Consider the following 26856-nt stretch of genomic DNA (forward strand, 5'->3'; position numbering starts at 1 on the left):
AAGCCCAGAGTGCAGTGACTAATCAAGCCTCTGCTAGCATCATGCTTGCTAATGTTCCATTGGACAAACAAGTTTTTATTTGTTGTCTAAACAGTCAGTGGTCTTTAATAGTTTTCTAAGTATTCATATTTACTCACGTACTTACTCTTCCTTGTGTTCTTCATTCCATCACACAGACCTATTAAAATTGTTTATATTTTACATTACTGGAAATCTCCCTAGAGTGATACCTCCAGTATCTTGGATACCCTGTTATATTGAGTGATTCAAAAATCATGATAAAGTTTATTATAGATAGATTTTGCTATGGTCTTTTCACTAAAATTCTGCAACAGGAGGATATAAAGCCATTTTCAAGCTGGCTAGGCCTAAGGGACAGAAGCAGAAGGAATATTGTATACCCCAATGCTCTTTTCCTTTAAATATCCCTCTTTTGACATATGCAAGTATTTTCACCATTAGAATTATGTTCTGTGGTCTTTTTGTTTTTCCTGACCCAGACAGTGAGAGACCTTTTCATTTTCCTCTACCTGTTTTATAATGTCATTTCTCTCTCCTCTGGATGCAGCCTCTGTTCCATCTTCCCATCACTCTGGTCCTAGAAATCCTAAGGATTCTGGAGCCAGATAGACCTACATTCAAATTCCAGCTCCCCCACATGTTAATTTTGTAAACTTACATTAAACTATTGGATCAATCAGATCACTAAAATAGTAGTATTAAAAGTATACTTGACAGGTTATGAAACTAAAATTGAGGTTAATTAAAATAGTCTGTTTTAAGTACCTTGGCACATAATAAATAGGCTTCAAGTCTCAATTTGATTCTTCAAAATCTAGTTTAAATGTCACCACTTTGCCTGCCCCCTTCCATTGATCTGGGAGCCTCTTCTTATATAACACTCACACAGTCTTTACTACTGTTGTTTTATAATGAGTGTCAAAACTAGGTAGTGTGAGTCCTTAAATTTATTCTATTTAAAACTCTTTTGGCTTTTCTAGGTCCTTTTATGCTTTCATACACATTTTAGAATCAGTTTGATTCTAGATTTTGATTAATTTTTTAATTACAAAAAAAGGCTGCTGGGATTTTAATTTGGACTGAGGAATCTACAAAACAATTTCTGGGGAATTAACAATACTGAGTCTTCTGATCCATTAATATGACATATCTCTCCATCTACTTGGATCTTTAATAACTCTGCTATATTCGTAGTTTTCAGTTTATAGTTTTTGCACATCTTTCATTAAATTTATTTTTAAGTATTTGATGTTTTTGCTGCTGTTGCTGATAATATTGTTTGTAATTTTTTTTAATTTTTAACTTGTTGCCAGGATGTGAACACCTGATTATTTTTGTATATTACCCTTATATCTAGCATTTTTATATATTGTATTTTTACTAACTGCATTTTAAATTATTTTTTTATTTTTATTTTGGTTACTTAGAAGTTTGTTGCTTAATTTCCATACATTTAAAATGTTCTAGTTTTAGTTTTGGTAAAGTTTCTAGCTTAGTTCATTGGTGTTAGAAAACATATTCTGATTTCAGTCTTGTAAAATAAATTGAGACTTGCTTTAACTCAATATGGTACTTATATTAGTGAATGTCCAAGTCTACTTGAAAATAATGTGTACACTACAGGCGATGGTTATAGAGTTTTATTTATTTATTTATTTAATTTATTTATTTATATTTAATTAATTAATTAATTATTTTGGCTGTGGTGGGTCTTAGTTGCAGCTCGTGGGTCTTCATTGAGGTATGCGGGATCTTTCGTTGCAGCGCGGGCTCTTTGTTGCAGTGCGTGAGCTTCTCTCTAGTTCTGGTTTTCCATCCATGCCTCTATCCTCCTATTCTACTACATACTCAACTAAAATTGCTATTGGAAAGACCCAGCAGGCGAAGAGAACCAGCTCTGTGGGGCTCTTCTAGATGTCTCAGTAGCCCACGTGACCTTTGAAAACTCTACTGGATTCTCTTTACCCCCACAGAATCTCTCTATTATAGACCTAATCTCTGCTCATCTGTGTCCAGACCTGACAAATGAACGTAAAGTAGAAAGTGGCCACTTATCTCTGCTCACCTAGGGAGAACTTTTCCCTCTCTGGTATAATTCCTTTTACACTACTTTTATCCACAGCTTTCTAATGTCTTAAAATATATGATTATTTAGTTTATCATCTTTTTTTAGCTCTTATGATGAAAATGCTGTCTATATGACCTTCCTTCTCCTGAACAGAAGCAGAACTCCTTACTTTTTAACTGTCTTGTGCTGCTGTCTTTGGAATCCTTTGTAGGGTTATTGTTTAATCAAACTTTATATTAAGAGTCTTTTGATATTTTAATAGCTAAATCTTAGATTGCGATGAAGAGTAACCTATTTTACAGATTTCCATTGCACAGTGAGATTTCTAGTTTCTCTAAAACCCTTTTTTTAAAAAAAGAAGCACAGATATAAATCATAAATATATAAATGAAGTTGTGATATTTGTATAGGTTGAATAAATAACTCAATGAAAGCAGTTAACTCTACCTCGTTTAGTAAAGCTGTTGTACTCCTATTGCTCTGGTTTGCTCAACATCCACTTGGGTGTATGTTTTTATAACTTTACCCTTTGACTTCAAAGTGACTCTAGAAGAGCATGAGAAAAGGTGTTAGGCCTATAGAGTGAAAACCTTTCATAAAGTTCTAAAGATACTCGTGTGCAATAGGTAAAAATTTTAAAGTTTCATTAAATTGTGCCTATTACCTAAATACTAACATTAGATTGTTCTAAATGAAACTATTAGGCCAATCATCAGTGTTCTGTCTGCAGTCGTAATATTATTTTGCACTAATTGATACAGCAATGATTGATGAAATTGCGGTCTGGAAAAATTAGAGTGAACTTTTAGAAATTTTAAAGTGTCCAATAGGCTAATTTATTGAAGTATTGTATTCTAAGATTTTAATAGTATACTAGAACATAAGGATATATTTGTTTATGATAATCAATACATAATAGATTTCAGCTAAGTATTATTTTTATTGCCAGGTTTTAGTGAAAGTTTCTTTAAGAGGGTTTGCCATGACCCTTTTTTCTCATTTGATCTGAGCAATCTTTGTTAAATACTTTTCGGAATCCTTGTTGTACACAAGATTAATAATCTTTTAATTAATTCTGGAGTCCATTAGTCATAACAATTTTAATTAAATATTTTTTAAGGAGGAAGATATTTTGGATCTTCTGGAACAATGTGAAATTGATGACGAAAAGTTGATGGGCAAAACTGCCAAGTCTCGAGGACCAAAGGTGCAGTATCTTTATCTTCCTTAATATCAGAGTAGATAGACTCTACTAAGGACAGTTGATTTTCCCTTTGTATTTCTCACTGTAAGAATAACTGATGCTACTTTCAAGGAACTCTGTGGACTGTGTTTCCAGTGAAGATAGAATTAGGAAGATCATGCTTTCTTATACTCAGGAGAAGCTTTGTTTTGTTTTGATAGTTTTCCTCATTTTCTGACTCTTTCCCTCATCTAGTGAAAGCCCTGTGAGTCAGGGCCAAGCAGGACCTAGAACTGGTACCCTCATTCTATACTCAGTATTATGTTTTCCTATCTCTAAACATATAATTGTCAGAGACGTGTAGCATTATAGATCAGGCAAATCATGACTCCAGAGATCCTAATGGGGAGCCCCATCTTTTGCTGGCACGGCAATATTGAAATTTTGTAAGGAAAAATAGTTACAGTTTCTAGGAAGACATAGAAAGCTGTCATGCTGGCAAAAATAGGCAGGTGTTTGCTTTACCTTCATCTGCTCTGTGGTGATGACATCCACATGTTCTTTTGTTATATGTCAAAGTCCTTGCTAGTAGAGTAGGAAAGAGTTGAATTTGTAAAGTCTTGGAAAGTTTTTTCATTCTGCTGTTTTTCACTTTACATTTCAGCAATACTGAACTATTACTATATCCTTACATACATCATGCTCTGTCATGCTTTTTCTATATGCCTGGAATGCTTGCCTATTAAAAGAATAATTGATTAATTGCTTGATTGATTAGAGACCCCCCTCCTAATCCAGCTGCTTTTGTGAAATCTTCCCTCTTTCTCCTAGCTGGACTTAGATCTTCTGTTCCCTCCTTCTATTGCTGTACCACAAGTGACACTTTTATAGAGCAGATGTGACAAATAATTGTTTGCATGCTTGCCTTAGTATGAGCTTGTAAGTTCCTTGAGGATAGGAGGTGTATTCCATCTTTACATCTCTAGCACCTAGCATAGCATCTGGCACTTAGTAGGTTCTCAAAACCATTAGTTAAATTTGTTGAATGTGTCCACAAGGACCTCACTGACTAGTGGAAGAGCAGATAGGTGAACCAAAAACCAGGGTATATTGTGGCAAGTACTGTAATTAAGGGAGTGGGAAGTGCTACAGCAACATAGAGAAGAAAGGGATTGGTAGATTATGGATGGCTTCATAAAGGCAGTGCCATTTGAATTGAACATTAAAGGCAAAGACATGGAGGTATGATGCTGCTTAGGATGTTGGAGAAATGACAAGGAATTTGGTATGACTCAGGTGGAAGATTCTTGGAGAGTAAATTGGTGCAAGATGAACCTGGTAAAAGATACATATCTGATGAAGACCAGAGACCTTGAATGTCAGGCACTGTTCTTCTGAATTATGTATTCTATATCAAAGAACTGTAGAAGATGTTGATAATTCCTTTGGAACAAATATTTTTTAGGGTATCTGTAAAAGTCAATACCTTCGTGAGTTATTGCTTCATTTTGGAAAACATCGGAAAGTCTCTAAACTTTGTATATTAATTATTTAGCAATTTGGCAAACCAGATATGAGGCAACCTGGGGGCACAATATTCATGGAAGACTGGCAAATGCAAAGGCTCTAAGTCAGTCTTCTACTGTCTTATATTTTCCTTTGCTTCATCAAATAAGGCTTATCATCCAAATAAAAATATAACCTCCTAGAGGGCAGAATTCACACTGTGTATATTTCAACCCCTCTTATTCCAGGCAAATAGTAGGAACTAACAATGTATTCGTTGAAATGAAATGAATTGGTTAGTTCCTATAGTTATTAACACCAGAAATGTTTTGAAGTGTTGAAAACTGCATAATCAGTAAAAAGGTAAAAAGTAAAAAAAGTAAAATTATTTTTATAACTTGTAACCTTAGGTATACTGAGGGTCTGGAGTGAGCCAAACTTCAAAGCAGCCTTTCCTTTTTAGAGGGTTGTTATCACATGTCAAACACTGATTTCCAGTGTCTTTACTGGTAGAATAATTGAAGGTTATCAAGGTTAAATTGAACTTGGGAGAAATAACTTTTCACTTATTTGAGAATCTAAGAAGTATTAATTAGCTATGTAAATAATATCACGTAAAGTATTAGCATTGTTCTTCAGCCAAGTGCTAGGTACTTAGTATTTATTATTCTTTATGCCATTTATATATATTTTAATATATGAGCCAGTTCATAATACAATTGGACATAAAAATAAATGGTATGGTTTGTGTCAGAACTCAACGCCGGTTTACAAATTCCAATTTGTAGTTACGGCACTGTTTGGAGTTTATGTTGCTGTGACTTCTTATTACTTATTGCTTTAACAGTGTATTGGTTAACAAATCCCAAATGCATATATGACACAAAGGTTCAACTATCCGTTTCCCTTTGTGATTCTTTATAGGATCGAGTAACTCATTATGTAGTCAAGCTCCTTAAGAAACTTTAAAGCTGTTTGCCTACTTGAAGGAAGGCACTACTAGCAAGCCTGATTGTGCCACTGTTTCTTCTGGGTACGCTAGACTTCTGAAGAAACATCCTTCCTCTAGAATTCATATTCCCTAAGACTATCAAAATGTTTGATGATTGTGTTACTGGTAAATGTTTTTATGCATATCTCTTTGAACATTGTTAGTGCTCAGTAAATATTAAGACTATCAAAAGGAGAACATATTTTTAAACACAAGTTGGTACCTTAGTGTATTAAACTACTTCCCTGCTTTGGTTATTTTTCATCCTCTGCTAAGACAGTAACTTTAAGAACATCATGCTTTGGCTTACTATGTATTCCAGGCACTTCGTGAAATGTTATTTCTTTCTTTATCTTTCATCCTACACTGTTACATGAGAGGATATACCTTATTTCAGTGAAATCTCAGGGTAACCCAGGATTTCATTATGGTATATGCTAACATCAAAGCATTTTTGTTTGATTTAACAGAGAACAAGAAACTAGTATACAACTGCAGGAACCTTCCCCAGGAAATAAGAGGCATGTGGCATGTGTAATTCTCTCTTAAAATGACTAAGTTACAAAACTGTTGTGCTCTTGGTTGTGCACATTCTTTCTGAAGTGAAGATGTCCCACTTATCTTTTATTCCTTCAGCTGGCATCATTGGAAACACATTGATTGGGAGATTCAGAGACAAGTGATTCTGATGGAGATATTATTGGAACATGATAGCCTGGCATTTAAAATCTTTACAGATTTACCCTTCTACATGGCACTTATCCTCTAAAAAATTTATGCCATACTGATTTTTACATTATATCCCTTTTTAAAAATGTAGTGTGGGCAATGAAAAGTAATGTTACTCCATTATGTCCAGATCCTATGTAACAGAGGTAGAAATCCTCCAAGCAAAGCTGTGAGTTTGTGCATGGCCAATTTGGAAAGTGGATAATTAACTAAAAATTTTTATTTCTAAAAACGTCCAAAGAGAAATTAGACATGTGAGGAATGCCTTGCTTCTTGTTGCATATTATCTGAGTGTATCATAGGCTCATAGGCTCTGTTTTAAGATATGACCTACTTTATTGATAGTGGATTATTTTACTTATAGTGGTTTATCTGGCTTCTGCTTCCTTATTTTATTTTACTTTTGCCTCTCTTGCCCCTCCTTCCCCTTCTTCTCTCCTCTCTCTCTCTCTCTCACACACACAAGTGCACATACACACACACACAAATACACATTTGTTGAGTGATTTTGAACATTAGGGATACAACAGAGGTATACCTCTGAGTCTTGATGAGTAATGAGTAATCATTCTGCATGGAATGAAGAAAAGCTATGTTTGATTTTTATGTTTTTAGCTCAAATGTTTTTTCTTTATTTTGTTATTCTTTGTGGATATTTTGGTCCTTTATTTGAATCGTGCATAAACGGCATTTTCCTCATCATGACTGAACTGTATTATTTAAGAAAGAATATTTCATAGAAACAGAACAATTAGTGGATAGCATTAGAGCAGTAGTACTTCGGGGGGATTTTTCAGACTTAAGTGAAAAGCAGTAATCGTAAGTGAGAAATTAAAAATAGTAAGTAATCATGTGAATGAGCCTTTCTGAATTCTAACAAAATATCACATTTCCTTCCATTTTAGCCTCTGTCTTCCATGCCCGAGAGTACCGAGATAACAAAAAGACAGAAGTACTACAGCAGTGACAGCAGCTATGGTAGTAGCAGCAGCTCTTCAGAATCAGAAGAAAATGAAAAAGAAGAGTACCAAAATAAGAAAAGAGAAAAGCAAGTTACATATAATCTTAAACAGTCCAACCACTACAGATTAATCCAACCATCCAGTAAGTTAATTTCTTCTAATTTAGTTGTTATGTGACAAATTATGGAACTGAAATTACTGAACTCAATAAAAAGACCTTGGGCCAAACGAACCCTTGTGTGTGAGGAGACCTGGATTCTATCCCACTTCCTTCTCCAACCAGACCTTGATTAGGTCTGGATCCCACAACCCTTTTCGGGGTCTGCAAATAGAAAACAAAAGAGTTGACTTAAGGATCTCTACAGTCCATTCTTCTATATTTCAAAGTTTTTGTTAAGTCCTAGATTTCTGCATGAATTGTGTAAAATGTGCCTCATGGTTGATCTGATGACTGCATTCTCTTTTAAGCCCAAATATTCTCTCATTGCATTCCCCACTCTGGCACTCATTTTGTTTCATATTCTCGCCTGTTTTTAAAAATGTGTGTATCTCCCTAGGCATTTGACTTGACTGTATCTGTGAGCCACACAATTGTGAAATAGTTAGAAGTTTTGTTCCCTCCCATTTTCGTCACGGGTAAGCACTTCAGTCAGGGCTTTGGTGTATAGGAAGGAAGTATTCAGGAGAGGAACCAACCAGCTTCTCTGTCTCCTTCCTTTCCTGCTGCCTTTTTCCTCTTTCCTCTTTTATTCCTTTTCCCATTTTCTCTCTCTTCCATTCTCCTGTCTTTCATTCCTTCTTCGATCCCAAATGTCCACTATTGTGTCTGTTATTCGTCTTTCATCCCCAGATGTCCAGTGTGGTACTGCTGTTGCCCAGGCTCAGTCGGATACCCCTTCCTGATGCTGCCTCCAAAGCAGGACTTTTCTTAACCTCTGTTTCTCATCTCGCTGTTTGCCTTGTCCTCCCTCATCCTAGGGCTCCACAAAGGGACCGGTCCAATCACGCAATAAACACATTTCTGAGCCTTTGTTGCTCTATCTCCAGCAATGGTTTAATAGTTACCTGATAATATGTATGTTTTAAACCTGGCCTTCCAGACTTATGAGAAAATGCATAAGGAATGCAGACCTAATAGTTGAAGGTTTTCAATGGTCTTTCTTTTACTTCCAAATTATTCCATAAAGATACGTGCTAAAGTTCCTGTCTTTGAGGGCTTATGTGTTTGGAGGGGAAATAACGTATTATGTTCCATTTCATTTGTTTATTTACTCCTTTAATATATGTTTATTGAGCACCTGTTCCAGAGTTTGTAAGCTATTTTATCTATTATTTCCCTTTTTCTTAAAAGCTCCTTAAGTACTTTCAGTGCATCTCTGTGTAAATATGACTCTGTTTCTCTTTTGGAAGCTGACATTGTTCTGCCCAGATCTTGTCAGTTTTGGAACCCCTTTTCTATTGGCTAATGTGTGTATCCTTAACAGCAGGAACTGACAGAGGATAAGGGTAGTGGTGAGAAAAAATTGCTAGGGCTCCTATAGCTCTGAGATTCTTCTTTCTTCTCAGACCAATAGGTTAATACATTGAGATCAGACAAAGAGTGTACTAGAAATGTTTTTAAGCATAAATTCACACTTTATAGCTAGTCTATTTCAATTAATATCTTTTTCCTTATTGGTTATTTGTTTTTATAGTCATTAAGAATTGCAGCAAGGGTTTCAATTTGTTTTATATTCCCTCTTTAATCTTACACTAAGGAATATTTTAGCCACAAACACTCCTTGAGTTTTCTCTACAAAGGGATGTTGATAACCGAGGACAAAAATCCAGATTATGTACAATGCTTTCTGTTGTAGATAGTTAATTTAGGCAATTTAAAATTGTTACAGTACCAAAGGATATATTTAGATTTGATATATGGTAGTCCTACACAAAACTATATGAAGTATTTTTTTCTCAGATAATTTGTGTATGCAAGTTTCAACCATTTATTGTTAATCTACCTAAGTATCATTGGCATGTCTAGCTATTTAGTTATTCTGTCTGAATTCTAGTGTATGCAGAAGAAAAAATGGAAATCTCTGGTGACTCAAGAGAAAGGATATTTCTTTCTGCAGCTATGATCAGATTATATATGTCCAAACCCATCACTGTAAGCCCTTGAAGAGAGCAGGGCCAAGGTGTAGGTATTAGTACATGCTTATGGGTATTTCTTAGTAGAAGATTGACGAGTGTTATGTACCCCACACAGCCCTTTTTAGAAGCACCGTTCTTTAAAAAAATAGTGTGACTTTCAGGTTCAGAAGGAGGTTGGAACAAATGGAAGGTTTTTTTTTTTTTTTTTAACATCTTTTATAGCTTGAATGAGTATACATTTTTGGTCCTCTCCAGAACCAAAAGAGGACTATTAGACTTATCATCAATTCAAAATATTCTTTAGAAATACTTCCCTAAACATAAGGTTCATGTCCATTGCCTTTATAAAGGTTTAAATTTTTTTCAACAGCTAATGAAGAGAAATATTTGGGTATTCATCCTGCCTTCATGTGAGTTTTATTAAATTATTTAATTAATGAAGAGTGATTGATATATTTCCCAAGCCGAGGGAGAATATACAACAGAGGGTATATAGAATATATGTATTAAAAAAGATATAAATGTTGATAATATTGAGTGATATTCTATTTCTCTGTGTCAGGAATTAAAATTTACCTGGAATAGTTGGTTCTCTTTTTTAAATGTTCTCAATATGCCCTGAGGAAGATGTTCTGTGGTTTTCCCTAGTTGTTCTGATAACAACCCTTTTGATCCAGACATTTTTCTTCACTTAAATCTTTTACTATAGGAATGTAAATCTAATTTTTAAAATTCTTCTGTCCTGTGAATAAGAAGACTTATCTGTCTAGTACTACTCTTATAATAACCAGTTACATATTTAAACTTCATTAGGATAATCTTTGTTTTTCTTCTGTTTTATTATCATTATTTTATTCTCATGGGCCCTAAATTTTATAACATCCGCTTATCCTGGCCATTATATAGACTCCTATCCATTTCCCCCTATGAATCCTGTTGTAAAATATTCTATTTCTAACCTCTACACAGATTCTGATGAGCGACCAGTCTAGTCTGAAGATAGTAGGTGGCATCATGATGTCATAGAAAGAGGGAGGCTGCTGCCATTAAGTCAGGATTTAAATCTGAACTTGGTAACTTTCTTGTCATGTGACCTTGAGAAATTTCTTTCTCTGAGTCTCCAGGTGATGGAGATTTGTACTTCAGAGGGTTTCTGTGAGAACAAAAATAAAAGTGAAGCACCTAGCATGATGCCTGGTTTACAGAAGGAGCTCCATACATGTTAGCGTTCCTTTCTTTTGTTCCTTTTATGTCATGTTTTGAGACTAGAACATTAAAGTACTGTATAAGTATTATTCTCATGATAGCCATTCTTTACACATGACAGGGGTTCTGCACCAAGTTCACTGCTTAAATTGAAGAATTAACTCCAAACTCATATTCTCATGATGATGCCTATGCTTTGACATTTACTGCCACCCTGCTAATTATTACTTTGTATAGATCCAATACAGTGGAAAACTTCTACTAACTCTGCTGCTGTGCGATCCCTCCTCTCCATCATCCATAGGCTCCATAAGGCGTTCAGTCAGTTGCCCTCGGTCCATCTCTTCTCAATCACCATCCAGTGCAGACAACCGCCCCTTTTCTGCTCAACAAGTGATATCATCATCCCGGTCAGCTTCAGGGTCTCGGTCACATTCTTTAAACCGTGCTTCCTCCTACATGGGGCATCCGCCTCAAAGAAATGATTCCAGCTCTACCGACTCTCCGATGGTAAGTCTTCTGTTTTGCTCCCCTGAGATTAGTGCTGTATTTAGGATTTAAGTGGCAAAGAGATTAGCTGGAAGGAGGACAGATTGAACTTCAGATCCTTTCTATAATTCAACTCATGGCCTCCTGGAATTTGCGTTTATTCATCTTTCTTCACCTATAACTGAGTATGGACTCTTAAAAGGCAGACTTCACTGTATCACAGAACTTGAGGATGAACACTGAGAATAGTATTTTATTTTCTATTTGCTGATGGAGTAGGATAATTTTGTTGAAAATCATCTGAGTAAATATGTGATTTTCCAGTGTACTGTACGGTATATCTGTAAATTTGGGGAAATTTGTTGTATGGAAAATTTTCCTTAATGGGACTATTGATTAATAGTTTAAAAAAATAAACTATTGGTAAATTAGCCTTAGAGCACTGAAGTACGGCATTGTTTATAATGTTTCCTGTATGTTGTTAACATATAGTATTAGTTTTATAAATGCTCAAATAGATACCTCCATGTACCTTCACATAGACCAGGGACTTATTTAATTTGTTTATTTAATGTGGAAGTTGCTTCCAAAGGGAAGAGTCTGAAGAATATAAGTGAATGAATTTCACTGGGTAACAATGAATGCTTTTTTTTCTAATCAAGAATTGCCTAAGGTATATGTAGAAAATGAAACTGACCAGGAAGTCTTTTTTAAACACTTGTATTTTTGTTTTAGTATTTTGAGCTACATAAAATACAACTGTGTGGAAGTGTGAAAGACACTCTTGGGAAATCATACCCTTTTAATGCTAAGATTTTAATGCTAAGAATAAATGTAAAAACATTATTTTCTTCCTTTTTTATTGTCATTTTATCAATTAAAAGTGCATCATTTTTACCTAGAAATATCTTTCAGATTATAGTGGCACAATGAAATAAGACCCCCTCCAAATATCTGTATTCTTTCAAATTTAAGAGTGAGTCTTTGCGGCAACTGAGACCAAAAGAACAAGAAGACGATCTAACAAGTCAGACCTTATTTGTTCTCAAGGACATGAAGATCCGGTTTCCAGGAAAATCAGATGCAGAATCATTACTTCTGATAGAAGATGTGAGTATTTGATGTATATAAAATACCAAGGAGCTCATGCCTTTTTCTTCTTCTTCTTAAAATATTAAAATTTATTGCTTGATGGCATTATCCTCAATGACATAGTAAACTTAATTGATGTTCTTTTCAACCTCCACAAGCTTTAGAAGATACAGGCGTTATTTTAATTGTTATGATTCACGAGCAATGAAATCACATTTATAATCAGCAATGCAAAATATCTTTTAGTGTATAGTCCTATTTTAATGATGCTTCATCAAGTGAAAATAATTAGTGTTAAATAATTATTGTTCTTAATGATTAAAGACACATCAAGTTAAGCCTGCTTCTGTAACGATTTAGAAAGATCTAATATGGAATGAGATAATAAGGAAAAAAGTGGGGCCATGGGCATAAAGTGTCCAGAGTATTTGAATGTGACACCTTGCATGGTGTTAGTCAGATTTTGAAATGGCTTATGTTGTGTGTGTTTTCTTGTTACACAAGCATTTGCACCACCCAGTGGAACATTCTAAAATGTCAGAGTCCTAAAATTCACATTAAAGTCAATGACTTACTCCTAATTTAGAAAGAAGGTCCAAGGTATTCGAATATTTTTGGTGAAAGAGCATTTCTTCACTCAGAGTTCTATTTCTTCATTCAAGAATTCTTCTCAAATTGTCCTTCTTAGATAATTCCTCAGAATAGAACGTTGTTTTCTGGTTTCCCTGTTTTTTTTTTTTAATCCAGAGGAGAAGGCACCATCTAGTGGCCAGTTGTAGGATAAAAACCACAGCCATACATTTGGCTTTTTTCACTTTTTAGCTTTACTTTAGGCCTGTCTAAAAGCGCTGTCTAGAAACAAAACAAACAAAAAACAATAATAAAAAAGACTTTCTTAGTTAACAAATCAATAATGGCAATTTGTATTTTGTAGTCATAACATAGTTATAACCAAAATCCCCAAATATTATGCATTGCATTTGTTATATATTTTTTAAAAAGTGAAATGGTATCTTGTTTGCAAATGAGGTGCTATTTGTTACATCAGGGGAAAAGGAAGAAAAATGAACATTAGTTATAAAGCATTATGCTAGATATATTTTTATTTACATATGTTATTTTATTCAATAAAGTAGGACGTCTTTGTACCAGACATTTTATTTCTATATCTTAGAGATATAAGTTATGTAATACCTTTCTGAATCAGCTAGATGAAAAATTAGATAATCCGAGAGTAGAACTAATATTTGTGGCTACTGTGATTGTTCTATAAAGAACGTGGATATAGGCTTATATAATTGATAAAAGATATTAATAATTATACAAGACATTAGATTATTTACTGTATGTTTACTTATGCAGCAACTATTTTTATCTATTTATTATAATATATATAACTAGAATATATATTCAGAAATTTTGCAGATTTGCACAAAAAACAAAACAGGGGCATAATGGAATCCTAATTAAATATAGGCTATCTTCTAATGTGTTATTCAATATTTTGTTACTGTGAATGATGTTGTAAATACAGTTCTTGGAATTAAAATGAAAAATCTATGTTTTGGGCTTCTTCCCAAACCTTATATTCCTGAAGACATTTGACTTTCAACCATTAGAGATTGTGTGCTTTTTTTACAGCAAAAAGAGAAAAGCTTTAAATTCAGATGGCTTCTTTATCTTACATTAAAAGTCTTTTCGCATGTCTTTTTATGAAAGTAGACATTCTTTATTGCAAATAGTATTATAGTGCTTTCATTTCACAAATTAATTAGATTAAATTTCTTAATGTTTCTCCTCCAAAACAGATGATTGATAACTGGAAGTATCATAAAACAAAAGTGGCTTCATATTGGCTCATAAAATTGGACTCTGTAAAACAACGAAAAGTGAGTAATGAATATCCCCAAACAGGTTTGCTCTTTTGGATTATGTATTAAGCTAGGATCATTAAGCCACATTCATAATCAAACTATATAAATGCTCATCTGCTTACTCATTTCCTCAACAAATATTTATTGTGTATCTACTATGTTTCAGGCACTGTTCTAGCTTCTGAGGATAAACAAGTAGATTAAAAAAAGATTCCATGGTCTCATAGAGCTTATATTCTAGTTAAGGTGTTTGACAATAAACCAATATATACTGGAATGTAAGGTAGTATTAAGCACTATGAAGAAAAATAAATCAGGATTAAAAAATTGAGAGAAGGTAACCTAAATGAAATGAGAAAATTACTATGCAGACATCTGTAGGTACAATGCATCAGACAGAGGGAAGAGCAGATACAGAGGCCCTGGGGTAGAAGTCAGCTTGATGTATCCATGAGACAGGAGACACCATTTATTTCCTTATGTACAGGATAGTTGGTTTGTGCTGGTTAAGAGTGAGTGATGTGGAGGTGACAGTTGGATAGATAATCAGGGGTCAGATCACAACTTTACAGGCCATGGACAGTCTTTGGGTTTTATTCCAAGTAATGAAAAACCACTAGAAAATTTTGAGCAGAGGAGTTACATAGTCTGGTTTATAATTTAGAAGGTTCATGAGAGCTACTTGTGAAGAATAGAACTAGGGGAGAGGGAATGTGGCAGAACAGAAGTAGAGACCAGGTAGGTTTTTCGAGTAACTGAGGCAAGAGCTAATGGTTGCTTAGCTAGGGTGGTAACTGAATGGGTGGATGCTGGAGAAAGAGCAGGGCTTTGTTGTTCCTGTTGTTTTGTTTTACTTTGATTTTGGTTTTGGACCTGCTAAGGTTGATATATTGGTTAGACATCCAACTGAAGATATTGAGTGTGTAGGTGTATATATGAGTTTTTTAGTTCAGAGCTAAGGTTGCATATGGAGATACAAAATTTAAGGGTCACTAGGATATTTAAGCCTTGGGGCTAGATGAGATTACCTAGAGAGTAAGTGTGGTTAGAAAAGAAGAGTTTTGAGGACTGAGCCCTGGGCCACTTCTATGTATAGAAATCAGAGAGATGGGGTGGAGGGATTAATCTAAGGGGACTAAGAAGGAGCAGCCAGTAAAGTATGAAAAACCATGGGAACTTGGGGTCCTTGAGACCAAGTAAAGAAATTATTTCAGGGTTGGAGTGATCAACTAAGTCAAATGTTGCTGATAGGAGTTATAAGATGAACACCAAGACCTGACTGTTGTTTTTGACAACTTGGAGGTTAATGGTTACCTGATCATAACAAATTCAGGGGAATGGTGGGGAGTAAAACTTGAATGGAGTAGGTTCAAGAAATGGGAAAAAGCACAGCTAGTCCAAGCACTTTTTCAAGGAATTTTGCTATAGAGGGGAAAGTTAAATGTGGTGTTAGCTGGAGAGGTATGTGGGTTGAGGACAAGGTGTTTTTTGTTTATTTTTTTTTTTAAGATGAAGCTATTTACACTTGTTAGTTGCTGATGAGAATGATCTAGAAGAGAGGAATGATACAGAAAAGAGAGGTGATAGAAAATCCTCGAAGTAAGTAAGCTGGGAAGGTTTGTCCTACCAGGAGCACTTATTCTAATAGGAGGGAAGGTAGAGTCTGTGGCATTGTGGTGGGAAGATGTGAAGGTTCTCCTCCAATGGGGAGGGGCTTTGGAGATTTTCAGAGACAGTACAACATCTCAGAGAGTAGGAGAGGGGAGTGGCCAGCAGCCCGAGGGGCCCATAGATGCATTGCAACATTATCTGGGGGGAGATGCACTATTTTAGTAGCTTTAGTGAAGCTGCTGTATTCCTAAATAGTGCAAACTATTACTTCCCCTTTCTAGGATTTATTGCTAGTAAGCTGAAAGTTGACAGCGATCAAATAATGACTTTGAAGTTATGTACTTTCCTCTGAGTAAACTGAACTCATTATTAAGCATTAACTCATTCAACAAAGGACAACTTAGTGTCCTGTCATGTGCCAAACACTGTGCTGCTGTTGAGGAGGGTGTAACAAAGCTGGTAACAGAAGTAGATTGAAAACATACTGTAAGCCCAGTACTCCTGTTTGTCAAGTCACTAACTGTGGCCTTATTCATTAAAATAAGGACCTCTTCGTGGAATTGGAACCCTGAATCTTTTCAAGTCCTTGTACTTTTTGTAACCTAGAAGATAGAAGAGTTTAGCTAAATTGGTAATTAAAGCAAAATAGATAACCCAGAAACAGATTAAAATACTTATAAGATATTAATACTTGATAAATGTGACATTTCAAATCAGTGGAGTAAAGATAATTTTTTCCCCTAAATGATACTGAAACAATTGACTACCTATTTGTAAGAAAATTAAGTTGGAGCATTACCTCTCACCATATGCAGAAATAAATTCCAGATAGATGATAGTTTTATATGTTAAAAAATATTAAAAGTGTAAAAGAAAATACAGAAAGCTATGTTTATAATCTTAGAATGAAGAAACAACTTCATAAGGAAGACTTAGGTTTTAGAACCCAGAAATCATAAATGAGAAGAACGACATATTTGATGACATAAAAACTTAATGGATGGCAAAAGGTGTCTTAAACCAGGTTAAAAGGCAGAAGTGGTGAGGAGAATTGGGTGGCAGGGGAAAGGGGTGGATGTTGAAGAGGACAGATGTTTGCAGCACATAAAACACAAAGTAGCACAAGTAAACCAATACTTCCTACCGATCAATCAGCAGAAGACATACTATCTTGTAAAGTTAATAAATAAAATGGAAAAGCATATAAAAAAGCCATGAAAAGACAATTTATGGATCTTCAAAGAGCCAATTAACATGTAACTAGATCTTGTCCTCACTAATGCTGAAGGAAAAGCAAGTAAAAAACATATCGGCAAAAATTAATAAGACATAATATGCAATGATGGAAATAGTCTGGATAAAAGGGGCTTTATTATACTATTAGAGAGAGAACACATTGGTACAGCTCTTTAGAAAGGTAGTTTGTTGTATCTATTAAAGTTACAAACGTTCACAACCTTATGGCTCAGCAAAACCACTTCCAGCATTCTGTCCTACAGAATAATAATCTGTATAAAATGTATGTGTAAAAGATATATGCACATGAGCATTCACTGCAGGGGTATTTGTACAAGCAAAACACTTGAAGCAGCCTAATTATCTATCAGTAGATTTATGATTAAATAAATTATAGTACATCCATACTATTCAGTTGTGTTAAATTGAGTGCTATTCTGGAATCATAGATCTTAACTTGAGATACAGCACAAGATTATGACTTGTGACATATGCAACATATGTACGTTGGTAAAATTAGCCAGATTTTACTAATCATGAGTGAAGAATATAAGCGATAAGCAGCCACCAAGTGCATGGTTTCTGGGAGGTCATGAGTCCATCAGCCGTCAGGCATCTCTTTTCACATATGGGAAGCATTCTGGTTCAGAGTGATGAGTGCCAACTAAGTGTGGTTCACGTTGGCACTGAGGGAGCCTTCCAGATTTGGGTGGCTTTCATCTTTATTCTTCATTAGTTACCCATGCAGTCTTTGTGACCAATCCATTCTCTAGCCAGGTGAAATAAAAATACCAGGTTTATTTACTGTGAGTGTTGTCCCATAGAACTTTCTGCAGTGACGGATATGTTATGTATCTGTGATGTCCAATACGGTGGTCACTAGCTACATGTGGCCATTGAGTGAGATCTTGAAATGTGGCTATTGTGACTAAGGAACTGAACTTTTAATTTTAATTAACTTAAATGTAAATAGCCAAATGTGTCTAGTGACTACTGCATTTAAGAGCGTGGATCTAGACAGACCACGTGTAGCCTTCTAAGTTCTTACATGAGAACCTTCTCAGTTATTTTCCCGCTGAGAAATTCTATCAGAGGGTTTGCAAGGATGTCCATTAAGGTCACCATTGCCTTGGGCATCTCAAAGAGAGAGTGCCTTTTTCCTTTTCATATGCCATCTTATACCAAGATAGTAAATTAAACAAACAAGTTATACAGTAATATGTGTTGTCCTCCTTTAAATCACCACTCTGATTTTTACTGTTTTAAAAATATATATCTAGTGTTAAAAAATTTCAAAAATTAAGATATTTTATTTCTGGAGGATAGACTTACTGAGCCAGAGAAAGGAAAGTGGTAGTATTTGGTGTCATGTTTCCTTTTGTTTTTGTATATTTCTGTTTTTTTCAAGTGAACATAATCTTTTTAGAAATGAAAGAATGACAGGGAGACACAGGCATTTCTGTGAGGCCTGTCTGTATTCCCCCATAACCAGATATTATCTTTACCTATTCTAAATCCTCACAGTACTTCATACTCAGTTGTACTTATGATCTGACTTGAGAGGTTTCTGTATTAATTTTTCCACCTTTCTAAAAGCCAGGGGCGAGGGGGGAGGTGTGTCTTACTTTGTAGTCAGCTGTAGGCTTTCTATAAACATTTGTTCAGTTGATTCAAATCTAGACTCTTTTGTGGATTCTGTCAATAGCAAGTTAGCTTCTTCTTTCTTTACCCTTGTTTCTTTACTAGTGCTATGTATTTATCTGAACATCAACAAATTAAGATAATGCTGTTATGTTTTTTTAACGTGATATGAGAAGGTCTGATAAAACATTGTATGGGGTGATCAAATGATGTGCATGAATAGTAATAATGTTTATCAATTAGAAGAAACAGTCTATTTCATGTTTTAGGGTTGTTATGCTCGATTGTCTTTATAAATTTCGAGTAAAAGTAAATACTTGCTTATAAATTTACTAGCAAGTACTTGTGTCAGTATAGTGACTTCTGCTATACTGATTTACTCTAAGAATATTTGGAGTAGGTTATCTTTGTGTAATCCTTCCCTCCAGTTCTCAGATGTGCATCTGCATCTCTGTATTCATCATACTCTGTTATGTTAAGGGAGTGAGAGCACTGATGAGAGAGGGCATGTTTTTTATTACAACTTAAACACCTTTTTCTTTTTCTTTGAACTCCTTTGTTGCATCTTCCATTTTGGCATTAATCAAAGTTACTATATTTCCTTTGTGCTTGTTATCAGTGATAAGATGTCCCATCTCCAACACAAAGCTACCCAAGCAGTTACAGTCATTCTTCTACAAGGTAATTTAATAGACAGTTCTATTTGGGGCAGAAGAATTCATAGCTTGAATTTAAAAAAAAAATTATTGGAGTATAGTTGATTTACAATGTTGTGTTAGTTTCTGCTGTACAGCAAAGTGAATCAGTTGTACATATATACACTCTATTAGATTCTTTTCCCATATAGGTCATTACAGAGTATTGAGTAGAGTTCCCTGGGCTATATAGTACATCCTGATTAGTTATCTATTTTATATATAGTAGTGTGTATATGTCAATCCCAATCTCCCAATTTATCCCTCCTCTTCCCTCACACCCTGGTAACCATAAGTTTGTTTTCTGCATCTGTGCCTCTATTTCTGTTTTTAGATAAGTTCATTTGTACCTTATTTTTTTTTGATTCCATATATAAGCGATATCATATGATATTGGGTTGGCCAAAAAGTCCGTTTGTGTTTTTTTCCATTACACTGTACGGAAAAACCCGAATGAACTTTTTGGCCAACCCAATATTTGTCTTTCTCTGTCTGACTTACTTCACTCAGTATGGCAATCTCTAGGTCCATCCATGTTGCTGCAAATGGCATTATTTTATAGCTTGAATTTTGACTCTCAGAGAAGAGTAAGGGCTGATCTTAACAAGAATAAGTTTATCTTGCAAAGTTGCCCAGGTTCATGGAGGGTCCGGAAAGGTGGCTGAGGGATGCTAGGTGTAGGTTATGATGAGAAGAGGAAGCCCAGTATTTACACAGTATGCAACTTATCTGTAGCAACTTTTCTTCCAGTTGTTACGATTGCTCTGTTTCCTGTTCTTTCATCAACCATTTTGTTCTTTAAAAGGCTTTTTTTCCCCCAAAACAGACTCTAATTTCCTGGATATATAGCGATGGATGAGACTTCCTTATATATTTATAAAAATGTATATATTATACATTATTCCCTACCTTGTTTATTTCAGATGAAATCAGAGGTAAAGTGGGATCAGAGAATGACTGACTGACTGGAATATTTTTTTTCTTGACAACAAGAGAGCCAATATAATAATTAGCTGCAAAGTGTATTGAAAATTTTTTTTAAAGCTTTTATATGTTGATATTAAACTAAAGGGGCAATAATAGGTAGTGGAAAGAGGAACTGGACTTGTAGTCATATGGACTTGGGTTCAGTACTGCCCCTGCCCTTTTTGCGGGGGCAGGTAACTTCTCACAACTTCTCTGAGGTTCGTAGCATTAAGTATTGGAGAGTTCTTGTGAGGAAGTAGGCCATCGTATGGCAAAGGTGCTCTAGGCTTAGAAGGTATAAAATGCAGGTGACTTTTTTTTCCTTCTGAGGATCTTCATGCCAGGCTGTTTCTCTGATGTATTTTATTACTAAGAACTCTTCATGTGTAGAATTATTTTATGTAGAATATGTATAAATGAAGCATAAAAATGTGTCTGTTGGGTTGTAACATGTTGACTCTTCATTTGACTATCTGTTTGAAACCTGTACTATTGCTTTATAAAGCTAGAAACTGCATCCAAGACAAAAAAGAAACCTAGAAATGTGGGTCGGCTTTAGAATGTAGCATTAGGTATTATTAAAAGTTACCCATTTAGAAGGCCAAGAACTTAACTAATTTAACATCTAGATGTGGATTAATCAGATCTATCCTTTGGACTATGATGATAGTCAATAATCATTGGATGGCTATGTCAGTTCAGTTCCCTGGGAAGCAGACATAAGACAGAATTAGAAGTGAAAGACATTTATGAGAGAAGACACCCAAGAAGGATAAAGGGGAGAGAAAGTTTGAGCAGGTAGAAGAGCCTTCCACCTGCAATATTGGTCTAACACCAGTGAATGGAAGGCAGGAGGATTGGGGAGGAAGATCTTCAGACTTTAGTGAAGTTCTGAGAAAGGCCTGTCAGGCTGATGGGGAGCCCAGAACACAGATTGCCTGTTAGAAGGATCACACGGGGCAGAAATATTGCCCCTCTGGTATCCCAACCGTGCTCAATCCTTGGTTGGGAGCAGCCTGGGGAGAGTATAAGCTTGGCTTGACTGTTGTAACGGATCCTGAATGGGGATGCTGTCAGCTAACTGCACTCTTAGAAGCTGGTTGATTCAAATGGCATGTCTCCATGACTACCACAAAGGTTGTGTGTGATACAATTTAATTTGACAAACGTTTATTGGTTGCCAATTTTGTTCAAGAGCTATACTAGGCACTATTGGGGATTTTGAGAGTTGTTTATTCATTCATTTATTTGCTCATTAAAACATGCACTCAACAATATTGATTGAGAGACGACCATGTCCCAAGGAGAATTCTAGATGTGGAATGCACAAGACTCTCATTTAAATCTCTTAATTCCATTTAGAAACCATTGTTGACATATGTATCTCACTTTTTCTGCTCCAGTATTGGAAGCTTTTGCTAGTTTCTCGTTTGAATATTGCAAAACTCTTAAGATTAGAATGCCACACACACAAACTCTTCCACATGTCTTATTTCAAATTTTTCTTAATGGGAGTAAAATTTAAAGGTCGGTGATGTAGGACTAAACTACTGAAAGGAATCCTCACCAGGTGAAAATGGAATCAGCTGATCTTACTTAATGTCATGTTGTGGTAACTCCACACTAGCATAATTCAGCTTTCTGCTAAGAATGCAGTTGCTTTATATAGTTTGTAAGGAATATACTTGAAGTATGAAAATATCACAGCAATGGTGGGCTGTGAAGAATGCCAAATTTTCTGAAAAGCGTATTCTCTGATATCTAGGCATAAACTAAGATCGGAGAAGGAAGAGAAATAAGTAGTGATAATAAGGTTGTACAATATTTGCATTTATTTTGGGGTTCTAAGAAACCCTTGTTTATCAAGTATTTCTTCTCTAAATAGCAATTTTTTAAATACCTACTGTAGCTGCTTCTGCATGAATTTTGACGTTATTGTTTTCCATCTCTTTTTCATTTGGGCTGACATAGATGCTGTACAGGGCTGTTCATTTTCCATCAGCAGAGATGCCTTTACTCTATGTCATGGCTGCTGCGTGCATCATTAGTACAGCATGTAGTGTTTTTAATGTTATTTCTAAACCTCCCTCACCTCATGCCATTATTTTAATTTAGGACCAACTGTTCAGCCATATGGAGCAGTTTGTCATTCAGCATCTGTATGTTCTTGCAAAATATGAATTTGTCTGTGGGCTTTATGCCTTCAAATGTGCTATATTTCATATGGAAAAGATAAATCTTTTCATTTTATTAATGCTTTCATTGACTGAATATCCCATTTATTTTTTCCCTTGGAGAGCTTGATGTTGGATCGGGATGCTTTTAAAAGTCACAATGTCAGGAAATGGATCCATTACCTAACATATTCTATAAGTTAGCCTCACATGAGTCCACAGGTAAACACAAAGGGCACCTTGCTGACTATTTGTTTTTGTGTTTCACAAGTTATTCATCTCCCATCCATTTACTTCTAACTGCAAAACACCCAGAAATCCAAATAGCATTGCAGATAGAACTGACACTAATTTTCCTCATCCCAGTCTGATTTCTTGCCTGTTTTCTGCCTTCCTAAAATTACTCAGCCAGTGTTTTGCTAGAGGTACAGGCATTGTCTCCCCATCTGTGTGGCCTTTTAAGCAAACTGGTTCCTGATGGACTGCATGGCCTTATTGGAGGGGGTGCCTGGGTAACCTTGTTTGTACACAGTGACTCCACCCATTTTCCCAAGTATTACTTGACTAGAGGTGAATCTGAATCTAAGAAGAGACAATCTCTTCTAGGATTTTGTTGTTGGCACCAGGACAGATCAAATTAATTATGAGGCATTGTCAGGTAGTGGTTAAGATCATGGGTCTGGCTACATAGCTATCCATTACCTAACTGTGCAATCCTGGGTAAGTTACCTATCTGCTCTATGCCTGGGTTTTCTCATCCATAAAATGAGACCCAAAATGTTTTCAGAACCAAACATTTTTCATAACCATTAGGCAGCAAAACCTAACCCGCCGGAACTCCTTTGGAGACAATGACCCTACAGGAAGTTATTTGTTATTTTTGTCTGTCTCTTGGTTTGAATATTCACATGTTTTCCTGTGGAAATAGTAATGTGTATGATTATGAAATCTAGCCTCAAGATTTTTGGAAAGGGATTGTGGACCAGTGTTATCTATCTCAATGTTTTTATTTTGAGGATTAAATGAATTGCTATATGTAAAAGTGATTAGAACAGTGTTTGGTCCATTGTAAGCCTTCAATAAGTGTTAGCTCTGATTTTTACCTTGTTTGCATAGGTTTCACTTTCTTGCAAGAAGCATTTTCACTAAGACAAACACCTACTAAGTGCTAGACCTCTTTTGAGCCTTGGGGACATGGTAGGTATACTGGTATAATTCCTCTTTTTATGTAGCTAACAGTCTCCATTAACTAAACAGGAAATTAAAATAAAGTGAGATATAATTATTAATAGGGGAAGAGTTGGGCATTCAGGGATCATACAATAGTTTAGTGGCAGGTAAAGGTCTCCCTGGAGAAGTGATGTTTGAGGTAAAACATAGAAGTTCACCAGGTGAACAGATGGGGCAAGACTGTTCCAGGCAGAGGAGAGAGGCTATGTGAAGACTCAGAGGAGAGATGAAGGGTTTGGGCTCTTGCTTCCTTGGTTTATATGCCCTCATATCCTCCAAATTACAGGTCTCTCTAACCCACTCCTTTCTCCAGGACCAGAGCTTGAAATTGAAAGATGAAGGGAAGCAAAGGAGAATGTATCTTCCCAGAAGGTGCTCTGGCAAAGAACAAGCAAGTTTCTGGGTTGCCCAGACCATGCTGGTCTCACAATCTGGGAGATCACTCCTCAGGCAGAGTTGTTTGCTCGGTTGCAAGAGGCCTGAAGATTTATCCGTCTCCATGTTGGAGGAAACATGAGGAGTGGCACAGCTGCATTCCCTATCCCTAACTCCTGGGCCGTTTTCCGAAGTTGCTGCTTTTAGCCATGTGTAGGCTAGTATATTAGACCATCATGCTTTAAAATTCCCTCGAAATTAAGAACAAAGCATATACAGAGTAGCGGCCAAGAGAGCCTCCTCTAAGTGATGTACGGAGAGCAGTGCTTGGCGCGGAGGAGGCAGCCAGTTCATGCGAGCTGCCCTCCTCTTTGGTTCTGTCGCATCCTATGGATTTCACTGTGCGCATATTCAGAAGGAAATAACGAATAACTCGTCATCTCAAATGCTGTGTCACTTTAAAGCTGAATAATTATTTAATAATAGAATATGAAACGAAGATAATGTTAAAATTTCCAGTATTGTTAACATTTTAATTGCATTTATTATGTAGAACTCATATTTATTCTTGAAACCAATTTATGGGTTATCTTTGCTGCTTTTTAAATTCTTCCTGTGTTATGACTTTTGGCCTGTTATTACTCACTAATACATAGAAAGGAGGAAGGGAAGTTGAGAAGAGAATTGATTAAAATTTGCTGTTTACTGCTAGTGTTGATTCTTGTATCACATCAATTATGAGTCCTGTTTTCTACATTAAAAATATAAAAGGTTAAACTATTAGCTTAACTGAAAATCGTAAAAAGATAAAAAGTATGAATTAATGTCTGATATCCAAATTATATCAGTATTATTGTGAACAACTCATATCAAAAATTTTTAAATCCCTTTTCATAATTAAGATTTCATTATCTAATAACAAGCTTTTCCAGGACAATTTTTTTCACAAGCTACTTTATTACAGATTGCATTATCTCTCCTCATTCTCCTCCCCTTCAGCCCACACACCCCTGACGCCTGTAGGGTTTACATACTGTTCCCACTTCACAGTGAAAGAAGCTGGAGTAGGAAAGGAAGGAATCATGCTGCTTACACAATTCACTGTGAGAAGCTGTAGTTGATATTCTTCTATAAATAAAATGTTATTTTGAAATTTTTTCCCTAAATTGATTTTTTTTGCTTTATTTATTTATTTTTCATCTTTATTGGAGTATAATTGCTTTACAATGGTGTGTTAGTTTCTGCTTTATAACAAAGTGAATCAGTTATACATATACATATGTTCCCATATCTCTTCCCTCTTGCGTCTCCCTCCCTCCCACCCTCCCTATCCCACCCCTCTAGGTGGTCACAAAGCACCAAGCTGATCTCCCTGTGCTATGCAGCTGCTTCCCACTAGCTAGCTATTTTACGTTTGGTAGTGTATATATGTCCATGCCTCTCTCTCACTTTGTCACAGCTTACCCGTCCCCCTCCCCATATCCTCAAGTCAATTCTCTAGTAGGTCTGTGTCTTTATTCCTGTCTTACCCCTAGGTTCTTCATGACATTTTTTTTTCTTAAATTCCATATGTATGTGTTAACATACGGTATTTGTCTTTCTCTTTCTGACTTACTTCACTCTGTATGACAGACTCCAGGTCTATCCACTTCATTACAAATAGCTCAATTTCGTTTCTTTTTATGGCTGAGTAATATTCCATTGTATATATGTGCCACATCTTCTTTATCCATTCATCCGATGATGGACACTTAGGTTGTTTCCATCTCTGGACTATTGTAAATAGAGCTGCAATGAACATTTTGGTACAAGACTATTTTTGAATTATGGTTTTCTCAGGATATATGCCCATTAGTGGGATTGCTGGGTCATATGGTAGTTCTATTTGTAGTTTTTTAAGGAACCTCCTTACTGTTTTCCATAGTGGCTGTACCAATTCACATTCCCACCAGCAGTGCAAGAGTGTTCCTTTTCTCCACACCCTCTCCAGCATTTATTGTTTGTAGATTTTTTGATGATGGCCATTCTGACTGGTGTGAGATGATATCTCATTGTAGTTTTGATTTGCATTTCTCTAATGATTGATGATGTTGAAACACATGAAAGTAGCTTTGATTTGCATTTCTCTAATGATTAATGATGTTGAAACACATGAAAGAATGTGTTTGTTGGCAGTCTGTATATCTTCTTTGGAGAAATGTCTATTTAGGTCTTCTGCCCATTTTTGGATTGGGTTGTTTGTTTGTTTTTGTTATTGAGCTGCATGAGCTGCTTATAAATTTTGAAGATTAATCCTTTGTCAGTTGCTTCATTTGCAAATATTTTTCTCCCATTCTGAGGGTTGTCTTTTGGCCTTGTTTATGTTTTTGGTTTCCTTTGCTGTGCAAAAGCTTTGAAGTTTCATTAGGTCCCATTTGTTTATTTTTGCTTTTATTTCCATTTCTCTAGGAGGTGGGTCAAAAAGGATCTTGCTGTGATTTATGTCATAGAGTGTTCTGCCTATGTTTTCCTCTAACAGTTTGATAGTTTCTGGCATTACATTTAGGTCTTTAATCCATTTTGAGATTATTTTTGTGTGTGGTGTTAGGGAGTGATCTAATCTCATACTTTTACATGTACCTGTCCAATTTTCCCAGCACCACTTATTGAAGAGGCTGTCCTTTCTCCACTG

General features: G+C 35.6%; 1 protein-coding gene across 12 annotated transcripts in view; it reads left to right on the forward strand.

The window, feature by feature from the left end:
* TTLL7 (tubulin tyrosine ligase like 7) overlaps positions 1–26856 on the forward strand; it is a 157441-nt gene that overhangs the window by 110154 nt on the left and 20431 nt on the right. For 11 of the 12 annotated variants that reach the window (XR_007476958.1, XR_007476954.1, XR_004484267.2 and 8 more), the window contains 5 exons: positions 3210–3296; positions 7404–7602; positions 11107–11312; positions 12267–12401; positions 14192–14272. Coding sequence is in view for 9 of the 12 variants with exons in the window: in XM_004262947.4 (XP_004262995.1) it covers positions 3210–3296; positions 7404–7602; positions 11107–11312; positions 12267–12401; positions 14192–14272 (708 nt within the window). In the remaining 3 variants the exon portion in view is untranslated. Of the gene's footprint in view, positions 1–3209; positions 3297–7403; positions 7603–11106; positions 11313–12266; positions 12402–14191; positions 14273–19364; positions 19387–26856 lie in introns of those variants that run through there. The other variant, XM_033431583.2, reaches the window with a different exon arrangement.

The sequence above is a fragment of the Orcinus orca genome, chromosome 1 (genome assembly GCF_937001465.1).
Source record: "Orcinus orca chromosome 1, mOrcOrc1.1, whole genome shotgun sequence".
NCBI classification, from domain to species: Eukaryota; Metazoa; Chordata; class Mammalia; order Artiodactyla; family Delphinidae; genus Orcinus; species Orcinus orca.